This window comes from Propithecus coquereli, unplaced genomic scaffold (genome assembly GCF_000956105.1).
Source record: "Propithecus coquereli isolate 6110/MARCELLA unplaced genomic scaffold, Pcoq_1.0 Scaffold672, whole genome shotgun sequence".
Classification (NCBI taxonomy): domain Eukaryota; kingdom Metazoa; phylum Chordata; class Mammalia; order Primates; family Indriidae; genus Propithecus; species Propithecus coquereli.
The window spans coordinates 275,945-296,627 of record NW_012152752.1 but is presented as its reverse complement, the minus strand read 5'-3'; the positions used below and the strand labels follow the sequence as shown (position 1 = coordinate 296,627).

The window sequence follows — 20,683 nt, the reverse complement described above, 5'->3', positions numbered from 1 at the left end:
GCCACGTGGTGGTATTTTCATGTGATGTGCTCATCTCTGTTGATACCTGCCCCAGGCATGAGCGTTAGTCTTTTGAAAATACATTTTGAGGGCTTTTCTAGAAATATAGGAACATTTAATATATTTGTGTGGTTCTAGATGCTTTGAAGTTGTGTTTAGCAACACTGTGATTCATAGTTGTTTTGTTTAGCAATAAAATGCTGCTCCTTATTTTGCTAGTTGCCTTTTGTCTTTTCCCTAAGCCACTGACTCTTAAGCTGGCTGTCTAGGAGCCTTTAAATGTCCCCAAATGTCCCAAAGCCTGAGTCACACCCTTGGCCACACCTCTCAAATTGGAACCTCTGGGGTGGCCCTGGGCAGCACAGGGGTGGTGACTGCAGTGTGCTGGGGGCTGTAGGTACCAGGTCAGGCCTTACTCAGTTGAAGGATTCTTCCTCCCCTCCCTTCAACTGATGGCCAGTAGCAGTGCCCTTGTACAAAGTTACAGGCAGCAGGCGACACTCCTACTTTCTGTGGCTTGGAAATTGACGTTGTAAATTGAATTGGTCTCCTCCTGCTGACTGCTAACGGGAAGCTTAGTCCCAGCTCTCAGTGGGACAGCCAGTGCCCTTGCGACGAGTCTGTTCAGTGACCTGCTCCTCCAACTCTGACAGGTGAGTGTGATGTGGGCACGAAATCAGTAATTCTGCTAGTTTTTTCATTATAAAAGTAATGTATTTCCAGTCATGATAGTTTAGAAAATGCAAAAAAAAAAAAAAAAGAAAAAAGTATCTTGTAATCTTATTACACGAGACAACTGTTGTCCATTTAGTAGTATGTTTCCTTCTGGACTTTTTTCCTAAGTACTTTCTTTTTCACACTGTAAACATAACTTTGCATCTCTGCTTTCTGTCTGGTGACATTGTATCAGAAGCATTTTCTATGGTTCCTGAACAACCCTGTAAACATTTTAACAGCTACACATGGCTTTTCACTGGGTGAAGATTACTAACTCATCCTTGCCCTGCCGCTGGACTGCCAGTTACTCCTTGTATTCATACTGAGCAGCCCAGCAATTTTTGGTGACAGGGTCCTGGTTGTCCAGACTGTGACCACAGGCAGTTGTGAGCCTCTAGTTGTGCAGTTTTGTCGTGGCAGTCCTGTGAGCAGAGCAAGCAGTTCTTAATCTGGAGAGGAACTGGAGGCTCGGGCAAGACCCACTTCCCCAAAAGGCAACTGTGCGGACCAGTCTGAATACAGGTCTGAACAGTGTTCCATGAAAACACAACAGATCTAACGTCTTATGTTATACAGAAAATATAACAGCATTATGGACATGTGATTAATAACCACGTGACATTTTCCAAGCATATTTTGTGAAACATTCATTTATCTGTTCATTTTTGTGCTCATGTGTGGCAGGGCCTGTCCCTAAGCTTTGAGGGATCTGTTGGTAGACCTTGTCCTTGGCGGGCCCCATTCAGGAGGGGCAGACATACCGACAGTGCCCTGTGTGGTGCCTGCGGTGGGGGCCGGTGGGGGCAGGCTTTGCAGAGCGCAGGTGAGTGGAGGGCCAGGCTGTGAGTGCGGGAGCAGTGGCTCCTGTGCCCTTGGCCACAGAGGGTGCCTCGAAGCCGACTCCTTACCACTGGATTCCTGTGAGAAATAGGAGTTACCCACTCTTTTTTTTTTTTTTTTATCTACCTCTCTATATGCATTTCTATATTGCTACAAAGTTAAACTGAATTTCGAAGGTTAAACCCTGGGCAGGTTGCTTAACTTCTCCAAGTTTAAGTCCTGGAATCTGTAAGAGGGGCATAACTCTGGTGTTCTCTCCCGGTGATGGTGTGACTCACATGTGCTGATGTGTGCGCCTGGCGTGCACCTCGCACAGGGGACGCTCCAGGAGGGCGCAGCACCTCTTCTTCCGCTCCCACTGTCAGTTCTTGGCTTCTCACCGGTGCGAGTAACGCCGTGGCAAACTTCTTTGTGCAGAAAGCTTTTTTTTTTTTTTTTTAAAGGATTCTTTGGAAAAAAAAAAATGGATTCTTTGGATTATTTCTTCAATGTAGAATTCCCAGAAGTGGGATTAATGGGAAAAGTGTATGGATGCCATTCTGTCCTTGAAGCATTGCGATGCCTTCCAAACAGACTGTGCCTCCAGAGGCGGGTGAGGGTGCTCAGTTGGTAGCCCCTGGACGCGTAGCGGGCACAGCTGTTTTAAAACGATTGTTGCCAATTTAATAGATGGAAATTACTATCAAAATACTCATTTTAAAAATGAGTTTCTTGTTTGTAGTATTATTCTAAGAAACTGCTATAGACATTTAAATACTTTATTTTAAGTTTATGATTGGATTAAAAAGAGATAAATGTTGTCTTTGTTGAAGCTCCCACCTCGCTTTGTGCTCGCTCCCCTCTGCTGGCACCGCGTGGGCGTCAGCGCCCCCTCCTTCCATTTTCCTTCCTGCTTGGAGACTTGGGGATGGCTCCAGGGGAGGCCGCAGGTGGGCCTGGGCCCCCCAGTGCTCCACCCAGAGCAGGACGGACTGTAGCTTTGTTACTGTCACTGTGGACAGAAGCATCAGGAACCAGAGGACCCTGGGGAAGTGGCAGTGGAAGAAAAAGCTGCTTCGTGTTTTGGTCAGGCCATCCCTTCCTCCCCAACGAGCTGGTGCTCTCACAGCGAAGAGAGCTTAATCTGTAGCCCAGAGAGAACAGCACAAACTTGCATTTTTATTTCTGACTGGTGATGGGTTTGAATCATGCAGACAAGTGTAAGGACTGACTGCCTTTGGTCTCTGCTTTACCCTCCCGCATCCCCATCACCAGCTCTGTGTTGGGGTTTAAATGTGGCCACACTGTTGGGGCTCTGCCTTCTTCTCCATAGGTTTCAGCTTCCTTGTCTGTAAACTGAGTCAGCAGTACCCAGATCACAGAGTCGTGATGAGGAAATTACAGCCAGAAACTAAACTTGAACACTAGCCGATAGATGTTAGAGGGCCCACTCTGTGCCCGGAGCAAAGCTGATATGGTCCCTGCCTTCCTAGCGCTTGCAGCCATGCGGGAAGGCAGAAGCTGAATGCAGGAGAGCAGTGTAAACGTGTCGTTCCAGATGATGAAGGCTGTAGGCCAGGCCCATCCAGCTGCCCCACCGAGTGCTCGCTGTGTGCCAGGCCTGCTGCGGTGCTGGCAAGTCAGGGGCTGTGAGCCCCCTGCCCTGTCGAGCCCCCACTCTGGTCAGAGACCGGCCTGACCGCACATCCAGGGAGAACGTGTTTTGAGAGGGTGGCACTGAGCTGACACTTGGGGATCAGGATGCGTTTCGCTTTCCCAGGTGAGGACTGCAGGGAGAGTGCACAGGCCGAGGGAGCAGCGTGGGCAGGCGAAGGCCCAAGGCAGGAAAGAGCCTGATGTGCAGCCTGGTAGGTGCCCAGGGGATGGCAGGGTGAGCAGGGTCAGGGGTTACTTGGCTGGCAGTTGTGTCACTGCAGTCTCTATCCAGTCTCTGCCTCCATGGTCCCTCGTGTTCTCCCTCCTGTGTCTGTGCCTCTGGGTCCCTTCTCCCCTTACAAGGACACCTGTCGTACTGGATTCAGGGCCCACTCTGCTTTGGTGTGACCTCATCCTGACTGATTACATCTATTTACAAATAAGGTCATGTTCTGAGGTGGATCAGGACTTAAGCATATTTGGGGGGGGCGCCCAGTTCTGCCCACAACACCCAGTGGGAAGAGAGCACTGCAGGTGGTGAGTCTACACCCCCCGCAGTGCCACACCCTGCTGTGCAGGAGCTGTGAGGCGGCCAGGTGGTTCAGAAGCATCTCCAGGTGTAACAGGCTCTGAAGTAAATGCGTTCAGACTCTGGCCGCTTCTCATCTCCTTCAAAGCTACTATTCTGGCCCAGGCTTCCACTGCTGCCCTCTGGCCCAGTCAGATGGCATCACTGCTCCGCTCAGCCGCGAGCCCCCTCAGCGCTTCCATTATGCACCCCGGGCACCCTCCGCACCCTCCGCTCGAGCAGAAGTTCCCCCACCCTCCCCAGCTTCCCAGGGCTCCAGCATCTCCTGTCCCTTCCCAAACACAGCCCGGCAAGCTATCCTTACCCTGCTGCTTCCTGCCAGTCCCTGCCTTTTAAATTTGTTTGTGGTCTTTCCTTACTAGAGAACAAGCTCGTGAGAACAGAGACTTTCCTCACACCTAGAGGAGGCCTGGAATGGGATTGTGTGCACAAGTGTAGCCGATTAAGGGGCTAAACCGAGCAAGTGTGGGACTTGGGTCCTGGGTCCTGGGTCCTGGCTCCGAGTTCTTATCCTGCCACGGGGCAGCTCTGAGTAGCAAGCCATTCACCCTCTCTGGGCCGGGTTCCCTCATCTGTGGAGAGGGTTGATCATGAAGAGCAAGACCTTCAGGGTCAGACTCACCTCTCCCCGTCTAGGTGGCCCCAGCCCTGGTCTGTAGAGGGGCAGGAACCCTCACAGACGGGGGCTCGTTGAGAGACTAGTGAGTGTCGTGCAGGTGGCATGTGGTTTTACATGGTAACCCGACGAGGAAGGTATTTCGTCTCCACTCTGCAGGTGAGAAAACAGGCACTGAGGGCTTAATCACCTGGGCCAAGGTCACACAATAAGAATCCACAGAGCCTGGATTTAAGCCCAGGCGTGGGGACTGCAGGGCTTGTGCTCTCACGCGCCACATGGGGCTGCCTCTCTCAGGCCAACACCACTCAGCCTGGGGAGGCCCAGGTAGTAGAAGAATGTCAGGGGGTACTGTGGGACGTGCCGGGAGGAGGTGTGCCACTGCACTCACACACAGAAGCACAAGAAAATGTGAACAGTTGTTTCCTTTGGGCAGGGTACTGGGGCGGGGTGAGAGGAGTGGCTCTTGCTTCCTTTTGTACTGAAATATGTAAGAATAAACTGTGGACATCATCCCATTCCACCCCTAAATACTCCAGCGTACCTCTCTTCCTGGAGATCACACTGTCATACCTCACAAAATCAGTGATTATCAGTACCAATAACAGAATGCCCAGGCCCCGGTCAGATTGTGCCTGCTGTCCTGAAACTGTCTCGACGCTGGTCTAAGGCAAGAGCACCCCAGGACCGTGGGGCTGTGTCTGGTCATCCTGCCCCTGTAGTCTGTCTCAGTGCCGCGCTTTCCCTTTTCCTCAGGGCCCTGATACACTAAGGGGACTGGGCCGGTCATCCTGCAGAGCATCCTGGGGCTGTCTGTCTGCCACTCCTTGCCGTGCTCAGCCCGATCCTTGGCCTGAACTTCCTGTGAACCAGGAATCACACTTAGGGCCTGGATTCCATGCATGTCAGTGTTTTGCTGGGACAGTCATGGGTGGTGGCATGATGTAGGCAGCCTGTCCCACCATGGTGGTGCCAGTGCTGGCTACACCTCAAGGTGGCTTTGAGATTTGTCCCTCTGTTGTAAAGTCACATCTGCCTTGCAGCTGGACAATGATCTGGCTGTGGTTGTGCTTTGGTGCCTTTCTTATTTTGCACCCTTTTGGCCTTTTCACCGTGTATTTATATTCCTTTTTTTAGCGTTACCTCAGATAATCTGAGTTTATTTTCTCATAATTTACCTCATTCGACTAAAAGCAGTCTTTTCTGCTCCTCCCCGTGGGCCCAAAAGTGAGAGCCCCGGAGCATCTTCTGTGTTCAGAAGCCTCTGCTCAGCTCAGGCCACGGCTACTGGGCAGGAGTGTCCTTAGTGGCTGAGGTCATCACTGATGCGGGACGTGGCCCAGGGAACCACAGGAAGATGTCACCGTATTGGGGAAGACCCAGTATGTGCTTTGTTGCCATTCAGTAATGAAGATGGATCTTGCCTGGACAGGAGAACATGTCACTGGATGGTGAGAGCTGGCCCTCAGCAGGCCTGGGCTCAGCGCTCCCCAGCCCCTCCCTCGAAGGACACCAACCCGGCAGAAAGAGCCCAGCCCCCACCAGAGCTGCAGGCCTGTAGCTCAGAGGCCCGGGAGGGGCCAGGTTTTCTGTGTGTGAGGAGGAAGGTGGGGGTGCCTGACAGAGCTCCAGCTCCAAGTGGTCTGGTGGTCACTGATGGAGGATAGGGTGACCGACTGGGGCAGGGCTGGAATCTGTGGGGGACAGCCAGCTGCATCCCCACACTCCTGACCCCTTTTATAGGTCAGCTTGTTCCCTCCTCCCACAGGCCCTGCTGTCTCCATTTCACAGATGTGGCAGCAGTTGCTTAGAGAGGTAAGGCTGTCAGATGTCCCAGTGCTGGTCAGTGATGAAGACGGGATTTGTCCATTCAGTGTTCTCTCCACACCTGGTCTCCCCTCAGCTGACACACACAGGGCATACGTGGTGGCAGCAGTGCTTGGGCCCACATGGGGTGTCCTCAGGTCCCCAGGCCCAGCAACCTTGCATTCTCACTGAGTTAGCAGACATGCCTATGTGCCCATCATCACCAGACCAGGCTCCCGGCCGCCTGCTCCACGGAGTCCGTGTAAGGCTCACATACCAGAAGTCGTGCTGGTCTCCACACAGAGCCATTTGATGATAAAGTCATGTCCTGTGTATTGTATCTGGTCCCTTTCATCATCGTGATGTGATTGGCAGATGCTGCTTCAGTACTTTCTAGGAAAATTGCACAATGTAGCTGATAATAGGCGATTTCCTGTTTTTCTACCAAGTTGATTGCCTTGCTTTATATTACTTGAAATCAGCCTGCTGAAGTATCTTTATTAGAAAATCTTCTGGTCTTTGTTTTAGGAGCATGTTTGGGAAAGAGGGTCCCTCCTCCAGACAGGGTACAGGCACCCAGGTTCTGCCAGGGCAGTCCCTGGAGCAGGCAGTGCGGAGTTGAATGGGGGAGACTCATCTGTCTGAGCAGGGAGGAATTTCTTGGTCTTCACGTTGGGCTGTATTTTGAGGGAAATGTTGGGCTTTTCTAGCCGCCTTGCTCAGCCTCTTCCGAGGCTTTCTCTCAGCCGATGTAACAGACTGGAAAGGGTGGAAATGAGGCCCGCCGTGGTTAGAGTTCTTGGCCACAGCAGTGAAGACTTGGAGCTCTTCCAGTGGCGTTCGTAATACAGAAGGTGCCTTAGTGGTGGGAGAATCCCGTGTGCATTTGATGCTACTTAGTGATGAGCCTGAGCTAACAATTCCTGTTCTTCCCTCCAGAGAGTGGCTGGGAGAGTGGCACATCCCTGGGGCACTTGCTTTTGCCTTGGTCCCTATGAGCTGTGAACCTTCATATACTCAGAGCAGGGCCAGGGCCAGGCTCAGGTGGTCTGAAGGGTGCATTCAGGCCTGTCTCACAACAACATCTGTGTTCACTGTCATGTGCGTGAGCACAAGAGGCCCTTTGTGGGCTGAGTTGCTGTCACTGAGGCGAGAATGTCTATGCTGGAACCCTGCCTCGAAGCTCAGATCCGCTGTGTGTAGCTCAGCTGATATTCAGGGGTGGTGGCTGTGAATTCTGCCATCTGCGGAACTGAGAGCTGTACATCCGTTTATGAAAACCACAGTGTTCAGGGGAATACCCTTTGTCTTTGGTTTCCACATTGATGTGGTGAGCTATTTCCGGCTGTGCCGGCTGCGCCTTATTCTAACAGCATCAGGTGTGGTAGACACAAACGTGTCCGTTTGCACTGGAAGCCAGTCTGGCCAGCAGCTGGAGGCCCCCTTCCCCGGCAGGCCCTGTACAGAGCCCTGTGCCATCCCCTCCTCGCCCGGCTGGGTCAGGCGCTGTGGCAGTGAAGCCAGTGGCAGCTTCCCTGCCGGGATGGGACTCATTTTCCAGAGCGCTTTTTGTGGGATGGGGTAGGCTATTAGGGCCTTCTACTTCATTCACTCCAGATTGCCCTTTGGTGGTAAATGGAGGATGTCAGTCAGAGATGCTGTGTTACAAACTGAGGGTCTTGGGAACCAAGCCTCAGAGATTATTTATCAGGAAAGAGACTGGGAACAGGCGGCTGGAGTAGTGGTTAATGCTTTGGAAGGGAGAGTCCCCCAAACTGCCTGGCTTCCTTTGTCCCCTTCAATGCGGGTGGCAACATCTTTGCTTCTTGAGCACAAGTAAGCCCAAACTGAGTATTCTGATTGGCATAGGCGAGGTTTGGGAACAAAACCAACAACAACAAAATACTTTTTTGTTTTGGTGAATTATTAAGATATCAGATTGTTAAGATGGATTTGAGGACTTTCATTGCCATCTAGCTTTATTTCTAAAGAAATGCTTTGTAAAATATAATTGGGATGATGCACTAGGATGGGATTCGACTTGATTTTATTTAGAAAAATACATTTGGCCGGGCGCGGTGGCTCACGCCTGTAATCCTAGCTCTCTGGGAGGCCGAGGCGGGCGGATTGTTTGAGCTCAGGAGATGGAAACTGGCCTGAGCAAGAGCGAGACCTCATCTCTACTAAAAATAGAAAGAAATTAATTGGACAACTAAAAATATATAGAAAAATTAGCCGGGCATGGTGGCGCATGCCTGTAGTCCCAGCTACTCGGGAGGCTGAGGCAGGAGGATCGCTTGAGCCCAGGAGTTTGAGGTTGCTGTGAGCTAGGCTGATGCCACGGCACTCACTCTAGCCCGGGCAATACAGTGAGACTCTGTCTCAAAAAAAAAAAAAAAAATACATTTGTGCTTTTTTATAACTGCAGCACTGTTTTTGTGCTTTGACCTATCCGTGCAATTGGCAGAGACTTATGAGGCAATTGGTTGCTGGCTTTTTTATTGATGGTTCTTTGGATGACAATAAATCACAGCAAACACATTGTGCTTCACGCCACAGGATTGTTCCAAATTAAACTTTATTGCTATATGTTTTGTGTGTTTTTAAAAACCTCATTTAAAAATTTTAAAATCTCATTTAAAATTTTTAAAAATGCCTCTGCTTTGGCAACGTCTCAATGTAGAGAAGGTCCCAGTCCCCTGCCCCACCCCGCCTTAGCCCTGTGCTCAGAAGCAGCTACTTTGCGCCTCCCTGATTCTTCTGTGGGTCACTTCTGTGGCCTGAGCTGTGTTTAGGCCTCTTTTCCTGTTTTATTCACTGTAGCCAGGGCCTAGCCATCTGGAAACCTCCTTTGTCAGGAATCATTCCCAGTCTTTTACTTTTTCCCAAAGAGGCAAACCTTAAGAAACAGATTTAGATTGGAGATTTAGCATAAGCAACATTTAGCTGAGTGAATCCTGATATTAGGTGTGCTAGAATGGACGTATTGAGAGAAGTAGACTAATACATAATTAGAACATTTTAAAACAACTGCTCATTAGCCATACAGTTGGATTCTTCATCTGTCCATCCATCCATCCATCCTTGCCTGCATCTGTCTGTGCATGCAAGCATCCACCCACAGGGCCTTGCCGGCCAGGGGTGAATGCTTCAAGAGGGAGGTCCAGAGTCTGACTCAGCCTCAGGGTGGAGGGCTGTCCTGGAGGACCAGGTGGCGAAAGCTGAGCTCTGAAAACTGAGGAGGAAGGGGTGGGTGAGCTGAGGCAACAATATGCACAAAGGCCCAGAGGGAAGAACCATCCAAGGCAGTGGCTCCAAACCTCTTCAGAGGGCAGGCCTTGCTCTAAGAATTTTAGAGGAGCTGTGGACACTCTCTTGGGATGGGGCAGAGGTGGGCACACACTTAGTACATGTTCCCAAAGCTCTACATCTAATTTCTGGAGGCATCTAGATTCCCTGATCCATAAAACTTCCTAATAGCTGTGTAAGCCCCAGTATTTTCCCATGGGGGGAGGCCCAGCTGGATTATGGTGTGATTGTAAAGACTCCTTCATTTGGGGTTTGTTACATTAGCTAGGAATTCACATCTCATCCCTTCAAAAAAACCAAAAACCAAAAAACTGTCTTTCCAGGAGCTGCTTATAAGTATTTAAATTAGCTGAGCACTTAGAGCAAAAATGTCTGCATGTGTGTCTGCATTTTTGTCTGCATTCGTTTCTAGTCAGTGTACAATGTGACCCTGAAAACAGAAGTGTTCAGGGTCACTGCAGAAATGAGCGGGCTTTGTTTTCCAGGGTTCTTAACACTGCGAGAGCAAAGTGCAACTCTTAAATGTAGTTGCGTCCTAATGGAGTCCTTGGTCCCCAGGGTGCCCTGCACTTGTGTGAAGGATGCTCTTTGGTCCAGCTTTTCAAGAACTATACTTTGGGTCTTTGAGTTAGGTCTTCTCTTTGGAGCAGTGCAGATCTGCAGTGAAGACTGAGCTTCTCATCCTGGAGAGGGCTACATACCCAAAGGCATCTTCTGAGTCGGCAACATGTGGCTTATGTAGTTGTGAAGTCACATTTGACTGTCACTTGATTTTAACCTTGAAACATTTACAGACCTTTCCTATCCTCTGCCTGCATTGGTGGGCTGTTGCCAGACTTGAGATGGGAGTGGGTTGTGGTTCTGACCAGTAAACTGCTGGGTGTGAGCTGGAACTACCCTGTCTTTTGCATATGGTAACTTTGCCTTCCCCTACAGCCACCTCACCGAGGGTGTCGTCTGAGCTGGAGCAAGCCCGGCCCCAGACTAGCGGAGAAGAGGAGCTTCAGCTGCAGCTGGCACTTGCCATGAGCAGAGAAGTGGCTGAGCAGGTCAGCGCCCTGGGCAGGTCTGCACCACAGTGACTGCCTGTCAGGGGGCAGAGGGTGGTTCCCAGGGAGGATGATGGCACACCCAGCCCTGTCTTCAAAATGTTTTGGATGTGCTTGCCAAGATGGCACTTTGTGTTGCCACAGGTATGTCCTTGTCACACATTGCCCCCAGTCAGGGAGGGGTCCCATGCAAAGTTATGTCTAAGGAAGATTTTTGGGGAAGTTGTTGCCAGGGGAGGAAACCAGTCAAAACCGCTTCCCAGAAATACTTGTGCAGACCCAGTGAGCATCTGGGCTCTCCCCAAGTGCGCTCAGCGCACAAGCTTCTTGAAGGGTAGTGTGTGGGATGGGCGCTGGGGTGCAGGCCCGTGGGGCAGGAGTGGCCCAACCCTGGCCAAGGCACTTTGGTGAGCTGCAGCAGGAGATGCGCAGAGAAACAGAGGCTGGAAGGAAATGCTCCAGGAAACAAGAGTGCTTATGTTTCGATGACAGAAGTATGTGTACTTTTGATTTTTTCAGTTCCCATTTTTCTTTATGAAGCATGTGTTACTTTAAAACGTGGGAGGAGGGAAAGGAGTGATCAAAGTGACTGTAGAAATATCTCTTTGGTTGCATTTGTCAGATTTGTCTCCACTGACCTTTAGTTAAAAAGGGTAGATGGAGCTGGGCTCGGGTTCCTCCCATTTAGAAGCTGGTGTTCAGAGAAATATTAGGGAGAGTTAGCTCTGAGTATTGTAAGGTTGTGTGTCTGTAACTGGCAATATCCTAAAGCTCAGTAGCAATGGACAGCTTCATTCATGACCTCTCTGTCCCTGCAGTGGGAACCTGACACAGTAACTCTGTCCTCGTGGCTCTGGGGCCAGCACCTAGGAATAAGGCACCCGGGAGTGTCCACTGAGCACACAGAGAAGGATGGACGGTTTGAGACCATTTTGGTTAATATTTATAATAAAATATAAGGAATATATTTATTTATATTCATTATATTATATAAAAGCTAGTACAACCCTGTCTTTTGCATATAGTGACTTTGCCTCAAATAAATATAATGAATCACTTCTGTTAGGAATCATAGAAATATGTAGTCATTTTCGGGAAGCAGAGTGGGAGGCGGAATGATACGTGGTTTTCACCTCTTTCTAATTCCTTTCTGGATTGTCAGATTTGTGTTTTATAAGGAGACATATTGTTTCTATAAGTAGAAAGAATTACAAAGCCATTTTCATTTTGAGAAAAATATATTTTAGATGAAGCACAGTCTCCCTGGTGCGACCCCAAGGGGTTGAGGTCACAAGAGGCGCAGTGAGCCAGGAGCCTTCTGACTCCACACGTTTGGGATGGGAAAGTCATTGTGTTTACAAGTTGTTTTTAAATCTTCCTTTGAAATAACGCACGATGCAATGTGCATTTCCTGTTGCTGGCCAGTGGGACTTGTTCTGTGCAGTGATGTTACTGCAGTTACCATCAGCTTCAAGCTCTCATTGTCCCTGTGCAGGAAGAACGCCTCAGGCGGGGTGATGACCTCAGATTGCAGATGGCCCTGGAGGAAAGCCGAAGGGACACAGTTAAGGTTCCAAAAAAGAAAGAGGTAAGAGCTTGTTTGATGCTGTACCTTAGTTGTTGCCGAAACATCTCCCCCCGGCCCCCGCCTAACCTGCCTCTTGGGATGCACGGTGAGTCCCCCAACCTCCACAAGTGACGCATGCCCGAGGTGAGCAACAGCAGGTGAGACTGCAATTGAATACACACCTGAATGCGCCTTATCTTGTCTGAAAACACACCTTGTCTGAAAACACACCCGAGCTGGCCTTGTCTGTCCCCTCCTCTGTAAAGGCAATGATAGTGCCCGTCCCCATGGCTCGGGCGGCTGGTAAATAAGCCGAATGCAAGTGCTTTGGAGTATATCCCTGGAAAGGCATGCCTAGAAGTGCTGGTCTGCATCGCTGTCATCTCCATACTCTGGGTGCAGCTTCCTCTGCTTTTACACAGAGGCAACCAGGCCGTGGCTGTGCTCCCGACAAGCTTGTTACTGTGGAGTCAAGAGACAGACCCCTTCACACCATAGCCAGAGGGCTCCGGTGGGGGGGGGGGTTGGGATGGAGAGGGCGGGACAGCCCCCAGGAGGGCTGGCCTGGCCCGAATGGGTTCTGGAGGGTGGCTCCAGCCCCAGCAAAAGCCCACGTTAGCCTGGAGGTGTTTGCAGATCCCGAGGGCAGTGTGAAAGCCAACAGGGCATCTGGCAAACAGTAAATAGCTTGGTGTGGCTGGAGCCTGGGCGGTCCTGGGAGGCTGGGAGGCTGGAATGTTGGGGAAGCTGGCGGGGTGGGGCAGGAGCGGGTGCGGCTCGGTTTCCAAGTTGCTCTTGGCCCTTCCTAGGGGCCTCAGCATAGGGAGAGGTGTGGGCGATATTTAGGATTAGTGCCTGGGTATTTGTGATAACTGTAGCAAAGTAAAACCTGTCCCCTTCTCTTTGTCTTAAAGCATGGCTCCCACCCACAGCAGACCACTCTGTTGGATTTAATGGATGCTCTCCCCAGCTCAGGCCCTGCTGCCCAGAAAGCAGAGCCCTGGGGCCCGTCTTCCTCAGCTAGCCAGACCAACCCCTGGGGCGGGCCAGCGGCTCCTGAGAGCACTTCGGATCCCTGGCCATCGTTCGGTAAAGGCCCCATCCTTGGTCTCCCATGCTTGCCTGCTGGGTGGGTGAGGGGCCCGTGCAGTGCTTTTGCTGTCTCTCATCTGGTCAGGTCTGGTCGATTGTGGTGGGTGTCCAGGCTCCTCCAGTCCTCGGTGGGCATCCTACAGGCCCTGCCCTCCTCTCTGAGGATGGTGGCACAGCATTCTGTTTCTGTTTTGAATGGTATTCTGCTTTGGTAGAGGGAAAGCTGATTTGCTCTCTGTCTCACACCACATGTATCAGAAGTGACTTGTCCCTTCTCTGGGACACATCCCTTCTCTTGACACATTTCAACTCTCTCAGCCTCAGAATTGCACCCAGCACCCAGCTTAAGAAACTGTAATACACAGCGTGAAACATCCAAATCAAGTTGCTGTAATTAGCTGGAAATTGTGATGTGCTTACCACCACTGCTAATGGACAGAGGATACATTTGCTATAGTTCTTGTTACTTGTTAAAGTAATAGAAAGTCAGTTTTTAATAGGCTAAATGAATATTTTAAAGTTTGGCTTAGTGCAAAATTTAAGAGAATTTGTGGAAATTCAAAACATGGGCATGATAAACAACAGGTTTGATCTGGGTAATGATCTTGGGCCCATGAGTTTCTTAATTGCTGAGTAGGAGCTTGGCCTACCAGGCTTTGTGAGGGCTTCCCAGCCTGACAGCCCTGCTTTGAACCGTGCCGGCCAGACTGACCCACAGGTTCTGTGTCTAGGAACTTTGAATAGTGTATTTTGTGGCTTCTTGCCTGTGCCTCTTGGAGTCCCTGTTTCCCCCACTAGAACCTTCTTTCATATTCAGCTTGGATCCCCTGATGTTTGCTGCAGTGCACCAGATGCTGGGCCCTGTCCTGCTGTGCAGGAGCCCTGAAACGAACAGGTAACGGTCTATGCCTTCTAGGCCCTGGTCAGGTGCAGACAGCGAACAGCAGTGCTGTGTAGTCCAGGCCTCGGTGGAAGTCATTCAAAAGCATCCTGGGTGAGACTTAGCCCAAGAGTCCAGAGGGTGTGAGGTAGCATCTTAGAGGAGGGCTCCTTCTGTTGAGTCGCCAAGGAACAGCAGGTGGCCAGGCACGGACAGGCAGGGGGTTCCCTGCAGGAGACTTAGTGTGTGCGAAGGCAAGAGGGTATGGAATGGTGGAGTGGGTGCAGGTGCAGGAACCCGCCTGGTATAAACCAGGCCACAGGGGAGAAGGGTGGGGGACCAGGTCACAGCCTTGCCAAGTGCATGGACTTGGTCTGGAAGACAGCATCAGCCCCAGCTGCCCTTTGGTGCTGCTATTGACCTCTGTGACCCAGGCACAGCCCCATACCTGCTTTGGCAGGAGCCCCCTGGGCCTTGGGGCAAACCCTAGGCAAAATTTCCCATGGTTTTCTCTCACTGAAGACCAATTCCAGGGCTGCTTAGGAGGTTGGTTTACACAGTTCATTGCCTGTGTGCTGTGCCCCAGGGAGCCTGTGGTGGTTATAGTCTGGCTGAGCACTCACAGGGACAGGGGTACCCTGGGGACAGCAGGCCCTTCCCGACAGTGGCTTTGGCTTTATTTTTAAATCTGAAAAATGATTCTTCTATAAAGTAATGGCCATCTTAATTTATGGATAGGATGTTCTTTAGGAAAGACTGTTCGATCCCTTTCAAAGTTGTACGATGGATCATTAAACTGATGTGTAGTTTTCTCAGTGCCCTAGGAGCCAGGTGAGTTTAATGCGATTCGATTCTGCTGAGTCAGCAGTTGATTCTGGGGAAGCACTTGGTGGGTGTCAGGGTTGTGGGAGGAAGACTTAGTTTTTACTCTTTACCCTTTTTTACTGTTTGATTAATATTTACCAGGGATGAGTTTTTCCTGGCCAGGAGAGACAAAATACCTAGTTTCTTTAAATGACCAAGTTAATGCCTAGCCCTTCCTTTGGCTTATGGACAAGGCTATGCTTTGGACCCAGCCCTCTCAGTTGAGCTGGGGAGTCTCCGTGGTGGGTGGGAGCAGAGCCACCTGCAGGGCTTGGTATTCTCCTGGGAGGCCACAGGGAGGAGGGCCGGCGGGAGGGCAGCTGAGCACCCTCAGGGGTGCCATCCACGTAGTCTGCTCTTCCAAATTTTAAAAAATTGAGATAATAGTCACCATTTAACCATTTTAAAGTAGACAGTTGAGTAGTTATTAGCATATTCACAATGTTGTACAACTACCACTGCTGTCTAATTCCAGAACATTTCTATCACCCCAGAAAGAAAGTCTGTACCCAGCTCCAGGTAACCACTGATCTGTTTTCTGTCTCTCAGGATTTGTGTTTGTCTGTCCTGGACATTTCATATAAATGAAATCATACAATATATGAGCTTTTGTGATTGACTTCTTTTAGCATCATGTTTCCAAGGTTCATCCATATTGAGGCATGTGTCCTTCCTTCCTTTTGATGGCTGAATAATACTCCATTGTATGGATATACCACATTTTGTTTATCCATGCAGCAGTTGATGAACATTTGCGATTTTCCCACGTTTTGGCTATTATGAATCCCGTTTTTTAAAGAGAAGATCAAAACCTGAATTTTTGAAATCCGTTAATGTTTAAATGTTGGCAGTACATTAAAAAAATTAAGAACATGATTGGGGCTAATCAAAATCTCTCTGAGGGTGGCCACATGGGGCTTGTGGACCACCAATTTGCTGTCTCTTGCCACTTGCCCAACCCTGGGCCTTCCCCTTGGTTCTGATGCACTTGGTGATTTTACCAGTGACTTGAGGAGGAGACAGGCCACCAAAGCCCAGGCAGACTGTTAATTGCTCTGGGGTCACACAGCAAGTTAGGAGTAGGGTCCGTGCTTATGGCACCACATCTTGGACTCATCACACCTCCTGGACTGCTGCAAAGTTGTTCTGTGGCCTTGGCACGTCCTGGAAAAGTTACCATAAATTGCAGTATTGAGAAATAACCATCTTTGAAATGTTAGCTTGTTTGCTTCCTGGCTTCTTCTGGGCATTATGTTTTTGCTTAGTTGAGGCTGTATTATACATATAATTTTACATATATATATATATTTTCAATTTGTATTATGTCACAGGCATTTCCAGTCATCATCAGAAACTATAAATAACATGGCTCTACTGGAATCATATATGGCTGTACCATCATTTACTCAGCAGCCCGTGTTGTACACAGAGGTGGTTTTGCAGTTTCAACACTTTGCATTCAATAGAAAAAGACATTAAAATCACAGTGTTCTTGTGAGAATTCTCAGTGGTGGTGTTAACCAGCTCTGCAGGACAACGGCCCTATGCTAGCTTCCTAGTTTGCCAAAGCATGTTAACAGACCCTTCCTTCCAGGTTCTGTTGACACAGCCCTGTAGCAAGAGCATGGTGTCAGATTTACTGTTTAGCCTCTAGTAAATCCAATAGTGGACATTTTCAGGGCCACCCCTCTGCCCTGCTAGGTGTTCATAAATTAGAAAGATTGGAGGCTCTTCCCATAGCACTGTTAGCTGTACTCTCTGGATAAAAGAAACACTGTTTTGGAAGCCACTATTGGTAGTGAGCCCTATCATTACCAGTTCTTTCCAAACAGCACTGGGGGCAGCTTGGCCAAGTGGCCTGGGAGGAAATGCTCAGGGCTGAAAGGAGGGAGTCTGGAGCCTGCCAGGTCAGCGGGGCACTTCCTCCTCTGTTCCAGACACACAAAGCAGCCACCTGGTCTGAGGAGGGCTCACAGCCTGGTGATTCAGAAGGTCTTGGCTGGCTCAGCCGCCCACCGCCCGGGCTGGGACAGAGCCATCTTCCGCCCCAGCAGCAGCAGGTGGTGCTGCTGGCTTCTTGGTGACCCCTGCACAGCTTAGTTCGTCTGTGACCCCTGAGTTTTGACTGCCTCCCGTGCACATAAATATTCATCCATGAGGCTCGGGGTGAACCAGGCTGGTGGGTGAGAGGCGACTAGGACACATGCTCTCTGTGAATGGGCCCACAGAGGATGAGGCCGGAAGCTGCTTGATCTTTCGAACCTTGGTTCCATCCTCTTTCCTCTCATTCACTCGAGCTTTCAACAGGCATTTATTTATTGGGTGTGTGGCATGGCCTGGCCCCTGCCGAGGATGTGGAGGGTGAGAGCACAGAGAAGCTTTGCAATGGGTCTACTGTCCATTGATGGAGAGGGCACGCCCAGTGCCTCCCCTGCCAGCAAGTGTTCCCCAAGGGCCGGCTGTGCCCTAGCCCCTGTGCTGGCCCCTCTCCCGAAGAAGGAGGAAGGAACATTATTTGTTCCCAAGTCACATTTGAAGAAAGCAAGGTGCCACAGCATGGGGCCTCCAATGACTTCCTAGCACAATGCGAAGAAGAAAGTCACACTGGCCATTCCCTTAAATGCCTTGTCTTTATGTTGGGTCTCATTGTCTTCCTGGCAAACTCCTATTTATTCTTGACTGTTTACCTGTGTTTGTGAGGCTTTGCCCATTTGCATAATCAGAATTGAGGCTAGCAGTTTGCAGAGTGTTGTGCACACACATAGTTTGTCAGTATCACTTGTGGAATGGAAACCAGACAGAGTTCACCAGTGCTAAGGAGCTTGTTCACGGTTACCTGGATGATTTGGGGGTGGCCAGGGTTTGAATCGAGCACATACTTCACTCCACATCCAAAGCATTCCGTGCTGTGACCAGCTTTGTCCGTGCAGGCTATGGGAGTAACAGGTCCCTTACGCGCCAGAGCTTGTTGATACCAACATTGTGCATAGTGCAGGCTGCTGATTTTTAAAATTCTTGGCCATGCTGTTGTTATTATTTCAGCAGATTCTAAAGGGGAAGCCCATGGGAAATAACTGGAATTGTCCACAAAACAGGCTCTAGAATAATCTAAGGGTGGATTGCATGGCACTGTGCGTGAGGCTCTTGTGTGGAAGCCTCGCCTAGGAGCCCGGGTGATGGAGCTCAGCGTGGTGCCAGCTCATGGAGAGAGCTTTAGGCCCACGCGGTGCATAAGGCTGCATGTGTCGTGGAGTTCTGGTAGAAGGAATTCTTCCAGAAGTGTTCAGATACTTTGTTTTAACTCTAAAGATGTAAACCTATCAATGTTGGGGAAAACTGCACTTAGAACCTCGTTGGCTGAGAGTATGTCCAGGTGAGAAAACAAATTATACTTGTGCACACACACAACGTGTGTACAGCGGCTGAGGCCAGGAGGGGCCTGGGCTGGCAGGGACTGCTGAGGAGAGTCCAGGGGGGCTCAGGCAGCCTAGATTCCCTTAAATGCCTCATCTTTTGTTGTGTCTCATTGTCTGCCTGGCAAACTCCTATTTATTCTTGAAAACATGGCTCAGATGTCCCCTTTTAGGGGGACGTGGCCACCTGTCTTCAGGCACACCTCCTGCCCGTCCCTGCCATGGCTGGCTGCGTGTGGTTGGCTCACCGGGTGCCGTGCCTTGTCTCTCTCTCAGGCAGAGACCCTCCTGGGGCCGAGCCTGGGAACCACTGACCAAATCTTGCTTGAGTAGGACAAGATGACTCCATGGTAGGTCAGGGCTTGTCCCCGCCAGGCGTCTGTCCACTCAGGCTGTGTGTCCGAGCTGGGCCATCGCTTGTGAGCAGCGCTTGGTTGAGGGCCTGAGTGCACCTGAGCCTGGTGGTTCTCACGCATCCTGGCTGCCATTCAAGTCACCTGAGGAGCTTCTAAACATCCAAGTGCTCAGCCCCCACCCAAGATTCAGGGGTGAGGGAGGAGGGTGTCAGTATTTTACTATTAATTAAATCCCTAAGAGTTTCCCAGGGACAACCATGGTTGAGAACCACCAGCCCCTGAGCACCATGGCAAGTGCATCCCACTCAGTCTGTCGGGACGGAGATGAGGGGCAGCTCTCCTCTGCATGGGTACCTAGCACCTGGGTCAGGCCTTTACCTGCAACGTGCTAGAAGAAGTGATCACTGAACTCTGAAGGGGTCAGAGGAGATGGACTGCAACATCTTCTCCAGCCTTGGGTGCCCTTGATCCCTCCTCTCCTCCCTCAGTCCTGAGTGAGTGACGAAGCCCCTCCGAGCGTCAGGTTCAGTCCCAGGGTGGGCAGAGCAGGCCCAGCCCCTGTCCTCTTGGAGCGCACACTCTTAAGAGCGGAGCAGTCTCACGTAAGCACTTGTGGGGCTTTCGGGTGGGGGCTGTGTGACGGGCCGGCATGGAGGCTACAGGCTGGGGGCTGCACCTTCCCAGCAAGCCCCCATCCACAGAGTGTCAGGAGGCAATTTGGTCAGGAAGTGCATTGCAGGCAGCTTTGGTGGAGATAGTTAACTGTGCCTTCAGCTTGATACAGTGGCTGAGAGGTGATCATCAAGACTCAGATCCCCTTTGCAGTACACCCGGTGCCCCCTGCCCCGCCTCAGAAGCTCAAGGCTCTGCTTCCTGCAAGCACGATGGCTACCTTGGGTGCCTAACCTCATGGTCCCTGTCTACACAGCCCAGGGGATAGACAGGATTTCTCTGCAGCTCCTGTGCCATTTCTGGGGTTTGGAAGTGGGGGATTGGGATTGGGGGGACTTTACAGATTGACTTGACTTTATTTTATTTTATTTTATTTTTTTGAGACAGAGTCTTGCTCTGTTGCCCGCGCTAGAGTGCCGTGGCGTCAGCCTAGCTCACAGCAACCTCAAACTCCTGGGCTCAAGCGATCCTTCTGCCTCAGCCTCCCAAGTAGCTGGGACTACAGGCATGCGCCACCATGTCTGGCTAATTTTTTTTTTTTATGTATTTTTAGTTATCCAGCCAATTTCTTTTTATTTTTAGTAGAGACAAGGTCTCTCTCACTCTTGCTCAGGCTGGTCTTGAACTCCCGACCTTGAGTGATCCTCCCGCCTTGGCCTCCCAGAGTGCTAGGGTGACAGGTGTGAGCCACCGCACCTGGCCTACAGATTGCCTTTAGCCAGTGAGAAGCCTCCCCTGTTGACAGGGCAGGTCCTGTTCCCCTCAGGCCATGACTGGGAGCAGCTGAGAATTCTCCCCAGGAGAATCAGAGTATTCTTTGGGTGGAGTGGGGTAGGGGGGCACAGAAGCAACCGGGGCGTGTCCCCTAACAGAGGCAAGAAGGAAAGGACAGTAGCTGTCTGCCCAGGGGAAGATGCCCACTGTGGTCAGAGCTGTGGGGGAAGCTGAGGTGAGGCTCCCCAGCCCGTGTCCTCCAGGTATAGCTGAGCTAAGAGGATGTGGCCCCATAGTAGGTGCCCCCCCTCAGGTGCGCTTGTTCTCACAGGTGCTGCTGATCAGTGGGAGGTGAGGAAGGTCCCAGGTCATCCCACGTCCTCTCTGCTTCTGGACAGCCCTGAAGACACATCACGGCTTGTGTGGCTTGCAGTCTCACTCTCTTCCCGATGCACAGCGTCCCCCACATCACATCCAAAGCATTCCGTGCTGTGACCAGCTTTGTCCGTGCAGGCTATGGGAGTAACAGGTCCCTTACGCGCCAGAGCTTGTTGATACCAACAT

The 20,683-nt window shown here is 50.7% G+C and overlaps 1 protein-coding gene across 2 annotated transcripts in view; it reads left to right on the top strand.

The window, feature by feature from the left end:
* Positions 1–20,683, top strand: part of EPN2 (epsin 2) — a 42,622-nt gene that overhangs the window by 11,125 nt on the left and 10,814 nt on the right. For both annotated transcript variants that reach the window (XM_012660661.1, XM_012660662.1), the window contains 3 exons: positions 10,449–10,561; positions 12,057–12,149; positions 13,043–13,217. In XM_012660661.1, the coding sequence (XP_012516115.1) occupies positions 10,449–10,561; positions 12,057–12,149; positions 13,043–13,217 (381 nt within the window). The remainder of the gene's footprint in view (positions 1–10,448; positions 10,562–12,056; positions 12,150–13,042; positions 13,218–20,683) is intronic.